Source organism: Cyrtonyx montezumae, unplaced genomic scaffold (genome assembly GCF_038088225.1).
Source record: "Cyrtonyx montezumae isolate F1298 unplaced genomic scaffold, pur_monq_1.0 scaffold_3, whole genome shotgun sequence".
NCBI lineage: Eukaryota > Metazoa > Chordata > Aves > Galliformes > Odontophoridae > Cyrtonyx > Cyrtonyx montezumae.
In genome coordinates, this window is record NW_027072034.1 from 131,614,825 (window position 1) to 131,630,376 (window position 15,552).

The window sequence follows — 15,552 nt, forward strand, 5'->3', positions numbered from 1 at the left end:
ACACACAGACGATGGAGGAGGCAGTGTGCAGAAGTGTTTTTGGAGCATCAAGCAGCAGTACACAGAAAGGCTGTGAATAAATTAAACCAAAAATATAAGCCTCAGGCTGATGTGTTTGAACTTCAATGCAAACATTCTTCATACATATTTAATTGCTCCATTGAGACTATGACTCTTCTGGAGATGTTCCAGGCATTATTTCCATTCCATTAGTACACTTGTAGTATGTGTACTCCTTAACCCAAAATGATTGATTCCATAAATGTCTTCCCACTTACTGACCTGAACACTAATTGAGGTTGTGTACAGATTAAAAGAGAACGTATGCTTCTTGAAACCAGCCAAAATATATTGTAGTCATTGAAACATTTGTGGCATGTGAAGAAAGTGGCACTTCTGGATGAAGACACCAAAATAGCCCTTCAGGGAAATCTTTCAGGTAGTAACATCTGTAAATTATACAGTGGGCTGAAAAAGTCTACTACCTAGAACTTTAACACAAAGTTTGAGTATAAAGCTCCATCTTTTTTAAACATCATATCAACTTTCTTTGAAATATTATTATTACATACCAGATCCTTTCATCATGTAAATTAATTTGCTTTGGGAGTAAGTAAAAATTTTTTACACTGCATAAAAATAAAACTTAAGAAGTTCAAACAATTTTATCAAATTGGCTGTGCACAATGGGAAAAGCTAAATGTTTCAAAGGTCTTGTTCAAACAGTCACAATGTTGTGAAGTGTAAATTATTCTACTGCGAACCAAAACTTGAACTTCCAGTTCAAGTTATTGAGGACAAGTATGGTTAAACTGTGGCAGTTAACATCTTAAGTATACTGCCCTGAGGAAACAATCTCACTAGGCACTGTCTGGCTTCCTGCAAAGCCTAAACATTCAAGTCTTTGCAGCCTTAAAGCCTCTGTATTTACACATTTAAACTAACATCAACACTACTACTTTCTACTACTACTCTCTAGATGAAAAATGGCTGCATTCACAGAATATTTCATTCTAATGGTTCATGCAGCTTGGTCAAGCCCATATAGTACATCAGAGGAACCCCTGAAAATCATAGAATCATAAAATGGTTTGGGTTGGAAGGGACCTTTAAGATCATGTAGTTCCAACCCCCTCCGATAGGCAGGGACACCTCCCTCTAGACCAGGTTGCTCAAAGCTCCATCCAGCCTGGCCTTGAGAAATTCCAGGGAAGAGGCATTCACAGCCTCACTGGACAACCTGTTCCACTCACTCACCACCAACTCAGTAAAGAGTTTCTTTAGATCTAGCCTGAATCTTCCTCCTTCCAGTTTAAAACCATTTCCTCTTCTCTTGATGCTAAATGTCCTTCTAAAAAGTCCCTCCCCAGCTTTCCTGAAGGCCCTCTTCAGGTACGGGAAAGCCACTATAAGGTGTCCCAGGAGCCTTCTCCAATCTGAAAAGCCCCAGCTCTCCTAGCTTGTCCTTACAGTTTAAATCACGTTATCTTTTAAGGTTTAGTAGCATGGTTACACTAGAATTCAAGTGATAGAACACTGCAGAGGAACTACAACAAGAAACTTGGGCATGCTTTGGGCCTGCCTTAGAGAGAAATTTCATCCCGAGCACCAATGTGCTAAGAATGACATTGCCATTGTACATGTTGTCTTTCTCCAGACTGTCCACATAAAATTTACTCAATTTGAAGATGATTATTTCCTACCTGAACTACAGCTGTTGCAACTCAATGTATCATTTAAAAGTCAAATGAGATCTTTCCAGTTTGTTTACTGTCATTGAAAACATGCCTCCCTTTATTTCCTAGACCAAGACCTAGCTTTCTGCACTATGTGCATAGGCCTGGAATATTTCAGTCAATTAGGTCAGGTCAAAGCATGCAAATAACTTGAGGCTGAGTATGTGTCAAGGGTTATTTTTTTACTGACATCCTGCTTTGTGTGAGCAGCAAATTGCATTTGTAGATGGGGGATTTAATGCATTTCTGAGTTATTTTTCTTTTTAAAATTTGAATTCCAGACTCAATCCTCCTCAGGGTGAAGAGTTCACTTGTTCTTGGGCTGCACAACATCAGCAGGGTGGAGAGCCTAAATGAGTGCATTTTAATTGTTGTTTGTTTTGAAACACTGGTCATGGGTGGTTGCTTATAGGAAATTAATCTACAAAAATTTTTAATTATTTGGTTCGGTTCGTACTAGTGACACCTTAGGGCACTTCATTATTAAAAGTTCCCACTATATTCCAGTTATGTAAAAATTCAAATAAAACTTCAAAAGAATCCATCTAAATGATGGATTCAGACCATGAGCAGGTGAAGAAAGAAATAAAAGAAAAAGAAAAAAAGTCACATTCCACTTATCATACAACTCCTTAATGTATGATAAAGCTGATAGATCCAAGAGTTTCCACCAGAAAAAAATGCAGTCATGAACTCTCAAAGAGAACATTTAGGGAGGACTGGAAGAAAGCTATATGTAGTATCTCTAAAATAAGAATTGTACTTATTTTCAGCACATATATAAATAAAGCAGCAATAGCAAGGTAGGAAATTGAATCAATTCCTCTCCTGTTTTAATGTAAATTTTGTCAGTTTTTGGCCTTTGTCTTCCACCTTCCAAACTACATTTTTTTCCTTAATTAAATTAAATTTAAGTTACTCTGTGATAGAACTAGTAGTTTCTGGGAGGGTATAAAAGAAATGTGGAAGCAATGACCTAGAGTGTAAGAAACAAATCTTCCAAAAAGATATGTCTCTCTCAGACTGAATATAAGTTTTCAGATGGTTGCCCCTGAATTTGCATTATCCCTTTGGCCATAATGGACAAGAAGGACTGACATCCTTCCCGCTGAAATCAAGAAAGGTTTACTCTTTCTGCATGAGGATCACTGCTGTGCTTGCCAGTGTACCAAAGTAACCAGCAAAACAAGACCAACAACAGGAAACTGCAGTCAAGGTGTTTGTTTTTTTTTCAAGGAAAAGATCATTGATTTCAGTAGGTAATGAATTTGAAAAGATGAAAAATATTTGTTACCACTATAATGCTATTTTTGTTTATAGGATGTTTACTGAAGCTACTGACTTTGATTACACCATATGACAAATTCATCATTTTCATTAGGATAAATTCCATCTAGAGAAAGTACCTCAAAGATATACTGTCTGAAATTAAATCAGCATTTAACTGCTACAATGATTTTTTAAGTGTTATTAAAAAGAAAATCCAGAAAAGATGGTAAAGCATCAAAATATCTATTATGAAAAAAAAAACCCAGAGGCTTTCTTTGTTAACAACCTTTCAATGTGATTTTATTTACAATTTATTCTTTGTCTGAGCTGTTGTTTTCTCTGCTGTCACAATTACAGACAGACAATGTGCAATTATTTGAAACAAAAATATGGCCACAATATTCTCTGTGTTATTCAGGCTAAAAAAGATATTTTAGAGTGCATGTGTAGATTTAGATGGTTGTTAACCAACTCTTTTAATATTTAAGCTCTACTGTTTTTTTTTTGTTTGTTTTGTTTTTTAAGTAGAAAAGAAAGGAGGGTGCAGAACAAATTCTCCTTATCTCCTAAATGGAGGTTATATACAAGGACTAATTAGTAGCATGCATATTCACCTTCATGGTTTTGTTAAGCTCGTCCTGAAACATTAGTTTTAATTGAGCGATCACTTTCATTGAAATGGCTCTTATGTGCCTTTCAATTGAGAACGTGCAAATATTGAATATTTATGGGAAATATGGGAATATCAGAAAGATGATGAGTCCAGATTTCAGCTAAATACATCAGCAAATTCTAATGCATAAGATTAAAGATTAATTATGGAGAAATACAAGTTTTAAAAAAGTATTCCAGGATTCCAGGAAGGGAAATAATTTGATTGCTCTAATCACCACATTTATCTTACAAAACTGAATTGATTTTTGGAATCTAGCCATGATGAAGTCTGTGAACTACAGCTATGAGCACCAGCAGCTGAAGCACTCATTTCCTGATCTCCTTTGAATTCTGTGGCTTTTCAGAATGCCCACCTAGCACAAAACCATTGGTTGAGGCTGCATCTTATTCAGATAACATGGACTCATTAAGTTTTCTCCAAAGAGGCTTAGATTTGAGTCAGTTGGACTACATTTTGGGCTACAATTTCACCAGGCCTTAGCATGCTTAAGCAAGGGTTCAATATAAGAATTCTTACTCTGATAATCTGAAACTGCAGTTCTCCTGGCAGATCTTCTTTGGGGTCTGGGAGGAGGCAGCGGTGTATCCCGCCCAGCAAAAGGTCTGTAGAAACCTTCTGGTGCAGATGAAGCTGAAAGAGGACTTGCTGCAACACCTATACTGCCCCTGTGTCTGAACGAAGGATTACATTTGATTACTTCAAAGAAAAGAACTGTCGAATTCTGCTAAGGGAAATTTTCATCTAAGCATTACAAAGATTCTTTTTTTTTTTTTTTTTTTGCATAGAATGTGATTTTGAGAAAGCATTTTCATTTAGAAGGGCCATTATTACTGAAGCATTGCAGACACTGCAATTTAAGAAGTTTTATTAAAGCTACACTTTGGATAAAATATTTTTAGTAACTGTTCATGATATACCTCTTGCTCACTAACAGGGATAGAATAAAATGTACTTTTTAAGAGGTGAAGATGGGTTGCCATATCCATCCAATTATGAGGGCTATACTTAGGGATCTAGCAATTATGTAGGAATAAAAACAGTCTCTTTCTCTAACAGGCTATCAGCTACTGAAGACAGCAAGTACATACCAAATATAACTCTAAAAAGGCTGAGCAACTGAAAAGATATTCTATAAAATACAAGGGTACTACAACAGTTAAAAGAATTTAGTCCAAATCAAAGTTGAAACAAAAGTTTACAGTCCCAATCCTAAACCCACTGTTGCTAATGGGTGCTCCTTTTCTCTAGTAGCTTTCAGTCAGAACGGTCTACAAATCTTTTTTTTACTGTACCAGTATATGAAATGCTTCAACACTGGAACTCACCAGGGTAATGGCATTTCTACAATGGGCCGTGAGAGCTACCTCACTATTGTCTATAGTGTGGACCTAGAGACAGAATTGCTCATGTGTCCTACATCATATGAGTAAACTGCCATGCTACGCTCCTTTCTCTCTCCCAACCCTTCTTTTATTCATAGACACAAATAAGAAATAATATACATTTTGTTTCATCTGTAAGACTCTCCATCAAAAGAATAAATAAATAAGAGAATGAGACCACTTTATGTAAGTTGAACAAAATAGATTTAACAAATCTAATCTTCATGCCAAAGCGATTTCACAGTGATAGAGACTTTTGAATCTGAGATCTCAAGGTCCCCGAAGCATGATTTTGTCTCAAATGTTTTTCCTTCCTTATTTCACTGTTTTTCTATCACAAATTGCGTGGGGAATGTTGGCAGTTTTGGGAACTATTCTCATATGGAAGGAAGGGAATGAAAGAGGAAGACAGAAGGGAAAGAGATGGATGTGTTTTGCCAAGGACTGGAGCTATTGTCTGCATGGGAAATCAGTGGGGAGGCAGAAGTATTTTAGAGAAGGGACTGAACAATGCTTCCAGATGGAAACAAGAGCTAATTGGGTGGAGCAGAATCTTGGGACATCCCTGAATTACTGACACTATGCTCTTCATGGAATGAGGAGTGAAGAAAAGCATGAGGGAATTAGGTCACTAAAAACAGTCCCTGAAATGGAAGTAGATGATCTCTAGAGGTCCCTTCCAACCCCACAGAATCTGTGGTTTTGTGATACTAGACAGTGCAAAAGCATCCTTATGACACAAAACAGAGAATTTGAACAGGATCAAACATAGATTTGAACAAAAACCTCTGTATGAATATTCAGATAATAATATATTTCCAGGTCATATAGTACAGGATGGTTAATTGAAAATTAAGAATAATAATTGAACACCATTTGTATAAAAGAAAGGTGGTCTGGATTATTATAATTTATTTTCAAGATATGTTAATTACCATCATCTTACTGCACAGTTTACCAATACATTAAATGAAAGCCATCAAAAATATTTTAGTCATTTCTTGACAAATGGTGTGTTACTTATTGATTGCCAGACTAAATGTAACAATTACTATTCACAGACAGTTTTATCTTCTCAGAATACATTTAACAGTGCCTGCCCAGATGAGTAATCAAATTATTCAATATAAATCCTCTGTGAAAGTGAACATTTTGTATTGTGACTGAAAGTAAATAGCAAGAAATTTATTTGTTGTCTTCCATATTTGGAGGCCAACTTGAATTTACTCACTTCAGTTATAGCATCAGGATGAAAGATTTACTGGGAGCACCAATACTGTAAATTACTTTTATGCTCTTTTGACTTATGATATTGACTGGGAAATCTTCCTTCCCTTCTAAGCCATTTCAGGTTTCAATCCAGAACTGAGTATCTTATTGCAAGGTGAATTATTAAAGTATGAAGAAATTAATAAGTAAACTTTTAAAACTTCACAATACAGAGATAATAATGTGTGTGTGTGAATGCATATTTCACTATACCTAAACATAATTATTTTGTTGCTTTCTGCAGTTGTATTTGTATGACTGCAGCATAGGACCCTTTACACAAACTTAGTAAAAGGTTTTTCTTTGGATTAGTATGCAATTTAGGTTGGCAAAGCTACGATACCTAATTAGCTTTTCTAAGTGCAGACTGTATTGAAAAGAATAGATGTTTTAAGAAGCTATCTTTTAAACAAATATATGAACTACATTCACATAATTGAAATGAATACAAATGTCCAGTATGCATTTATCATCTTGAATATGAAAGCACAGAATAAAGAAATTTAACTTATTAAACCAAACATTTAATTAGGAGCATAACAGAAAATCACTGAAAGAAACTTCCATTTCTGTGTGGGAGACATGACTCTCTATCCCATAAGGAAGCTTCCTTGAGTCTCAGGGTTTAAAATACTGTCCAATTAAAGATCCTACAGAAAACCATGTTTAACACAATCTTCTATCAGTATAACAGATGTACATGTCTTAGTGGCCTGTAGTAACTCAATAAAGAAAGCTAGACATATACATACAGAAACACATACTATGAGAATATTATTCAGTTTCCAGTGTGAAACACAGAAAATACAGAGATTCACAATTTTATCATTTTCTATATAATTTTATTTCTTCTCCAAGCTGGTATGTGTTCTTCTACTGCTTTAGGCATGTATTCTATGTCAAAGACACACTAGTGCACCAATAAAGAGTGAACGCTGTGTATATGTACAACAAACTTATAGCTGAGGATACCACAGAAATAGATTCCAGTGTGCTACTTGTGTATTCAGACAACGAGCTGCTGTATATTATTGTTACCCTGTCTGCAATCAGTATGCAGCCACAAAATCCACTGCTACCTCTACACTCCACCATTCTGATGATCTACCTCTGCATATCATTTTTTTATTCTCTGGTTACACAAATCTTAGCAGCTCTTATCCTCTCTTACAGTAATCTCATTTATTTTTGTTCATGTTCTGTTTTTCCCTACAGTTAAAAGTTCATATGCAGAACTCTTGCTCACTATAATCTCCTCGTTCTCTGACAGGAAAATTTGAGGACACTTGATATTGGAACAATTTGTCATGAGAGAATGTTTGAGTCCTTCCTCTATTATCTGAACAGTATGCACTGCCCAGAGATGTCCTAATGATGTTATTGAAATTGCCATAGTTGAGGCCTCACAGAGTTTGGTGGGCTGCCACAGAAGACACAGTAAAGAGCAGATCCTGCAGTAGCTGAGTTTCTGAACATCAGAAGGGACATAAGATTCCTGTCACCTATTCTATAATTTCCAACTTTTGCTCAATAAACCAGTTAAACCAGCCTTGAATTTCCACGTCTTTCTCACTGAGATTGTAAATGATTCAACACTTGTTTTGTTCAAAAGAGAGAACCTGTAAATAAGTCTGTTTTAAATAATTTTTCATGGATTGTCTTAACACTATTTTCTTCCTTTTGCAGTTCACTTCATAATATATTCAATTATCTTTCTCCTATCTTAACAAAGGGTTTCCTTATAAAAGAGACTTAGAATAGGATGGACTTATTCAGCATTCCAAAGAAATAAAAAACTATTCAGAAAATAACCAGTCCGCTTACACTGTACATCTGTCTCTGCTTCATCAAATATCCATACATTAAAAATAACTAATGATCAAAACTGTTTATTTAACTTCTCAGAAGCTACTGTTATTTGCTCATTGTTAGTCTTGTTTAAGATCTTTGTTTGCCACAACAGTCCACATGTCTTTGGTATGATTATAGACATTTTCTCATTTTAGGAAGAAAAACTTGGAAGTAAAAATGAAATTATCAGAAAAATAAGTCTAGGGGGCATCCAGTATTTTCATTTCATCAACCACTTTAAACTGTGCATCACATATCTAGTATTTGGAATAATTAAAATACAGTGTACTGAATTACACTATCTCTGCAAAACAGGTGTGCCAGTAAGAAACATCTTGAATAAACGAATTTTGGTATTCCAGTATCTGTGTAGCACATACTATCAAGGTTGGTTCACCTGGAACATTTCAGAAACGAGGCTGTGCACATCACCCTACTTAAATAATAACAAATGAAATAGGAATGAATCTCGTTATTGTGCATGACTTTATCAATACTTTGTTTCACTCCTCTCCATTTTTCTCACTTACAAGTAAAAATAAGTCTATTTTTTACTGATGTCTAATATACACTATCTAAGTGTCTCCAGAGAATGTACACTTCTGCACAGAGTGATTTTAGTTCATTGCTTAAAGCTAAAAATAAAAGCATTTATGCCACAATTTAGACTTCTAAAACCCCATTAAGCATACTCTTTTGTATGAGAATCACTCACAAAAAGAAATATCTTTTTTTTTCATTTTATCTCAATTTCAAACTATCCATAGTTTTTGTTACTGTGAACATTATTTGAAAAAAAAACATTTATAACATTTCAGACTGCAAGAAGTCATAACATACTTTGCAACAATATAAATATGTTTTCAATATCTTATTATTCTCCATATCTGGCATATAAATTTGAAAAGAAAACTCTTTACCATGTTACCTTGCTTTTAACCCTTTCTTCCATCCTTCCATTCTATGCAATTAAGGAATTAAGGTACTTTTTAAAAATTTGACTCTTAATTAATCTTCTTTGCAGCCTTTTAGACAAGGACATTCTTGATTAAAGGTGAAAAGAACTTGATGTCATATGCTGACCTTTTTATTGACTTAACCAAATGATACTAATTATTGCTGGCTCACTTGTTACATATCTGAGCCATCTAAAATTAATCTGCTTTACTTTTTTTGTCCACCTCAGTACAGTGAGATAGAAACTTCCACTGCATGTCTCACAATGACGAGTTGTTTGAGCCTCCCTGCACATCTCTACCATTTCAATCACTGTATCTTTTCACCTAGCTTTCTAAGATTACTCTTACATGCCAGCATTTGCCAATTCAAACTGTTTGTCTCATCTTAAGATTCTGCTACATCACTAATGTATACATGATGTATACAAATAGCAAGTATTATTTCTAACATTAAAGAATGGGTCTTCCCACTCTTATGAGAGTAGTAGAAAGGTATTACTTTATTTATGTCTTTCACTGCACATCTCTTAGCTGATACCTTAATTATTTCAGCAGACTCCATGGGGCCTACTATTTTTCTTAATTGCCTCCAGTGAAGAACTTTGTCAGAAGCCTTTTGAAAGTCCAGATAAATTAGATCAAGCATTTCTTCCTAATCCATTATTTTGATGACACTGTCAAAGACTTCCGGCAGGTCAGATAAGGTTTTCTTTCAGCACAGCTGCGCTGGTTTCTTTCAGCAGAATTTAATCAACAGTTTTTTCTCATAATTTTATTATTAACGATGTATCTGATCCATTTAGTAAATACTGAATTAAGACTTACTGGACAGTAGGATAATTCTTGTTTGATCAAATATGCATCACAAAGAAAACAAAAAAGAGTTTTTAGCATTCAGTTTTTCATTAGGCATTTAAAAAAGAATAAAATTTGCATCAGTTCCCTGCAAGACTTGGTTGCAGACAGTCAGCCATCTGAATCTCCTTTTTATTCAGCCTCCAAATTTCTCTGTTTCCTTTAATTGCCCCAATTTAATACAGTATCTCACCTTCACTACTTAAAATTCTAGATATTTCTTTGCATTTTCTGTAGCAGAATTCAGTTAAATATTTTTTTCAACTTCTTTCTAACAATTCCTTTGAAGACTTTCCCTTTGCTGTTAAGAAAAAAAACAAAACAAAACAAAAAACAAAAACAGCAGGTCTGTTGATATTTTCATCAGATTTTCCGCTGCTAATGTTGCTTAAAAATAATCTTTGCAATTTGTTTAATCTTTAACTTCTTCTCTGCCTCTTAGACTATACATTTTCCATCTTCCACTTTTTTTCTGTCATAATCTATGTTCAATTTTAGCGGTTTTACTTGGTCTGAATTTACTTGGAAGACACTGCACTTATGGTCAAACATTTGCTTTCTCCTTACAATTTTTGTATTGATTATTAAATGCTTTTCTTAAAAATCTGTGGCTGACTTGCTATTTGCAATCTCATTCGAGTGAAAATTCAAAGATTCACTCGTATTAATTGAAAGGTCACAAAAGGATATTTACATATCCACTTACCTTAATTAAAAGAACTGACAATTAGACATCTAAATACAATCCCATGAAGCATAACATCTGCAACTCCACTATAAACAGTCTTCATATATACTAAAATAAACAGTATAAATCAATTTTAAAATTATGTTTTTACATCAGTTATTTTGTATAGGAAGTGTTTGCTTATATGCAGTTTTTGTAATGATCAGTTTTTTGTTAGATCAAGTGTTACGTTTTTCTTTTCTTGCCCTCTCTTCATCAGATAGAGAATGAGAAGACACATTTTTGGGTGTTGTATAAAAGCTTCATTTAGTATACTGTGATGTTATTATTTTCTTACCAGAATAAAATGATCCTAACATTTCCTTTCTTCCAGAAAGCTCTGGCAGACTTTCCCCAGTCTGGATAGGGTTTGTCCTGAAGCATCATGTCAGTGACCTACACAGAAAATGGAAATAACATTCAGTTAAACTGCTGTCATGAAAGAGACACTCAGAACTCAAACACTTTATCTCCGACAAATCTGCTTCAGTTTTTATGACTTTAGTAATTAGGCAATAGAGAAACAGCATCTCCAATGTTACTTTCAGTTAACATGAAGTATGCTGTCTTAAATATTCAGCCCCTAGAAGTGCCAGCACTTCCTTAAGAAAGAGGGAAACCTGCAGGAGATCCAAAGACAGGAAGAAAAGAACTAGTCTAGGAATTGCAGCAACCTACAGGATCTAAGTTCCTTTAGTCAATGCCCATATGTAAGCTCACATATGTACGGCTTTCCGGTCCAGCCTGGGCCAGGGACCCAGTTCCCCAAGAACAGCATAGACAGTGTTTTCACTCTTGAAGCTTGAGTTGTATCCAGGGAGTACAAGCTTGCAAATTAAGCACTATATGGCATTTATAATCTGCTCCTGCTTCTTACTATCAGTAAGAAAAACTCACTTGGGAACTGAAACACAAAAAACCCTTAAAACTTGCATGGAATTTAAAAATATGAAATATTTATTTTCATTTTCATAATTCCTATCTGAAAAGACCATCTGTTTCTCTGTCCAGAGACTCATATGGATGCACTACTTCTGTGTAGAACACATAAGAATTAAAAATGACTTTCAGCTAACTGTGGGAGGTTAATAGCCCCTCTGGACCTTCCACCTTTGGGAAGCTTTGTTTTCACATCTTTTTACTTCAAGATAACTGTACTATAATGAACTGAAAATTACACACAATAAGCTCATCAACTCCATTGTGCAAAAGTTTCAGAAGAGTGGAAACTCACCTATACATAAAGAGCAAGAATTGAACAGAAAAAGGAAATAGGGGGAGCAACTGCTACTTAAGGCAAATAGAACAAGTTCTTACTGTCTCTTGTTGGTACCAGCACACAGTAGAACATCACTAACTGCTTTATCAGAATGAAATTAACTCTTAATTAAATTTGAGAAGGAAATAAGTTCATCTAGAAATCAAGACTTTATTACTATTATTATTATTTTCCATAGAATTTGGTTAGTAATAATGTTTTTAGGATCTAATTTAACATGTACTGAGTTAGCTACTATTCTTACAGATATTAACACCATTAGAAGAACACAGAGGCCATAAGTAAATCTGAACCATGTAGGAACCAAATTCTGCTTCTAAATTTTGGCTCCTAGTCCATTTACTGTTAAAAGCACTTAGCATAATAGCCTGAAGGACTGAATCCAAAGGATAACACGTTAAGTAGAAACACACATTCTAGGATTTTCTAATTCCATTAAAATAAGCCTGAAGAAAGAATACATTATGCTATGAAATACCACCTTATTGTTTTCATTAAGTAATTCTTTTCTTGGGTCAACATGCTAGAATGCTTTTTATAAGTCCCCCATAAGCTAACTAAATATTTTGATCAATATTTAATGTAGAACAAGAACTCTGTAAAGATTTAATTCACTACACTAGTACCACTTAATCACTTAAAAAGGATCTACATAGTAATAAATACTTGCAAAGTTATTTTGAGAGGTTTTATTCAATTTTAAAAGTAGTTGCTTCAGAGGATTTCTGGGATACACTTATATTTGCTAGAAGGATGCAATCTGCTCCTCTATGACCAATAATTAGTGGCACATTTCATGAGAATGACATTCAAGAAGGAGACATTTTCTGAGAAAAATGGCAAGATGAGGCAGGAAATGTTCTTTCTGATATCAGACAGTTGGTCTCTTATCTCCTAGCTTTGGCATTTATTTAAAGTTGTATCGCCAGATCAATGTCAGTTCAGTTGCAGCTAAATTGGTTGAAGCAGAGACGGTCATTAAAGGGATGCATTCCATGAAGAGAAATCCAATTACCTTCTGCATTAGAGAAATCAAATTCATTTTCTGGTTTGTTCAAGGACAGTCACTGTGGAAAACAGCTTATGGGAGAAAAGTACTCAACATCGACAGAATGCAAATAACTGTTGGACAGAAACACCAAAATAAATAAATAAAATGGTGCTAGAATTATTTAGGATAAAGAAAAAAATAATAAGCATTAATTTAATTTTCACAACTTAATAATCCAGAATCACAGAATCACAGGTGTTGGAAGGGACCTCTAGAGATCCTCTAGTCCAACCCCCTTCTAAAGCAGGTTCCATTCAATCAGTTGTACAGGACAGTGCACAGGTGGGCTTTGAGTATCTCCAGAGAAGGAGAATACACAATCTCTATGGGCAGCCTGCTGCAGTGCTATGTCACTCTCACAGTAAATAAGCCCTTCCCAACGTTCAGATGGAACTTCCTACACTCCCATTGCATTGTTCTGTCACTGGACACCACTGAAAAGAGCCTAGCCCTAACCATTAGAAATTTGGACTGGACACATGACTCCAGATGCGGCCTCACCAGGGCAGAGAAGAAGGAGGAGAATAGCCTTTCTCAGCATGCTGGTGGCATTTATTTTAATACACCTCAGGATACCACTGGCCTTCCTGGACACAAGAGCACACTGCTATCTTATGGTCAACCTGTTGTCCACCAGGACCCAAAAGTCCTTCTCTGCAGAACTCTTTTCCATAAAAATAAGAGATGTGTGTGGTTTGGTGATTTTAGATTTCATTTTCTTTCTGTATTTCAAAATGCAATTACTGGCCAGTAAACTTTTCTTTCTCTCTTACTGCATCGTATTTGAAAACACTGCTGATAATCAGGAATAGAAAACAACTGATCACTTTGGTAATTCTATGTATCCATGCTCCTTACATAATCAAGGTAAATCAGGGAAAGCAACTTACAAAGTAATCACGTAATGCATTTTTCTTTCTTGAAGAGATAAGAGATGTAATACTTTTAACAACTAAATACACTGACTCAACTCAGAAATAAACGAACCCTATTGTAATGACTGTGTATTCTTTCTCTTTATTTAGTGTCTCATGAGAGAAATGGGTAAACTGTATGGAAATGCACAAAGCTTCATAATACACATTCACTGACTTTTTAAGTTATAAATGCCACAGGAATATATTTTCCTTAAGAGAATAAGTATGCCTTGCACTGCTTTGTCATCTTAAATTTCATTTTACCAAATAAAAACACAAATTTATTAACTATTCATAACATTCATTTCACATTAACTGTGAAAATAACTCACAATGTTATCATTAAGTTACTAGCAAAATGTTATGATTCATAGCTTTTGTTACAGAAAATTAAATGGTTCCTTTTAATATGATAAACTACAGTTATTAGAAAAATTATATCATATCATATAAAAGAAAGAAAATGAGATTCAAAGTCATGTTCAGAGCACGTAAGTTACACAGGCAATGAAAGAAGAAAGCAAAATTCTAAAATCTTCAGAAAAGCAAACATCCAGAAAAAAAAAACCCAACACAAACAAACAAACAAAAATCAGTAAGAGATCTGAGGCACCTGAGCTACACTAAGTGGAACATCAACGTACCAGAAAGATCATATATCTAGTCCTTGCATGTTGTTGCTCTTTGAGCACATTGCTCAGGACACTCCACACACACACCTTAGATCTAGCCTCCATAGACAGTCCTTTCCAGCAGAGACAATGCCTGCAGTGGGAGTTTGGGGTAACCCTAGGTATCTTTTCTATTATTAAGCCAGCTGTAAGTCCCAGTTTCTTTTAAGAACAACCAAAAAAAAAAATCAACAAAAAAACCACTAACTTTGGCCATGCCTTCAAAACGCCTTGCCAATCCTTCATTAGCAGGAGCTATGTTGCAATCCACAGAGCACTAACTAATAATTCCTGGAAAACTAATGTGGCATGGGCTGCCTGCCAAGCTGTTTTCATTTGCCAAATTGCATTTTAGAAACTTACAAGTATAAAAGTACATCAAATTGTTCCATAGTAGCACTTCGCCATGTAAGCAACTGCACAAACTGTATCGTAAAAGATGAACAGACGCTGGACAAGGTCTCAAGGATGTGATGTGTTCCATGCCACAACAGTCAGTAAGTAAAGACTGACAATCAATGGAGGATTTTCATTGCTTTATTGGCAGTTTGTTAAACTGTTAAAATAGGAGAGCAACCCTCCAGAAATTAACCAAACTCAACAGAATGTAGAGGCAGCCAAGATCCACAAGAAAAGCCTGAAAATACAAAACTCTGGTGAACTCTGAAATCAACATTTTTAATTATTATTTTTTTTCCAGCAATGAGCAATGCGAGGAATAATGGCCAATAGAACCTCAACATCTTGTATCAATAAACATGATGTTTAAATAATAAACATCATGTTGTTCATGAGCAATTACTCAGCCTGCAGGGCAAAACAGTGCTATTGCTGGGAAATGGAGTAGCTTAAGTAACTCTGCATTTGTCAAATTAATGATAAGTAAAAAAGTAGGTACAATGAGCATCCT

At 35.0% G+C, this 15,552-nt stretch overlaps 1 protein-coding gene across 3 annotated transcripts in view; it reads right to left on the reverse strand.

The window, feature by feature from the left end:
• Positions 1–15,552, reverse strand: part of TMEM117 (transmembrane protein 117) — a 205,720-nt gene that overhangs the window by 60,575 nt on the left and 129,593 nt on the right. For all 3 annotated transcript variants that reach the window (XM_065743440.1, XM_065743441.1, XM_065743442.1), the window contains exon 5: positions 11,023–11,120. In XM_065743440.1, the coding sequence (XP_065599512.1) occupies positions 11,023–11,120 (98 nt within the window). The remainder of the gene's footprint in view (positions 1–11,022; positions 11,121–15,552) is intronic.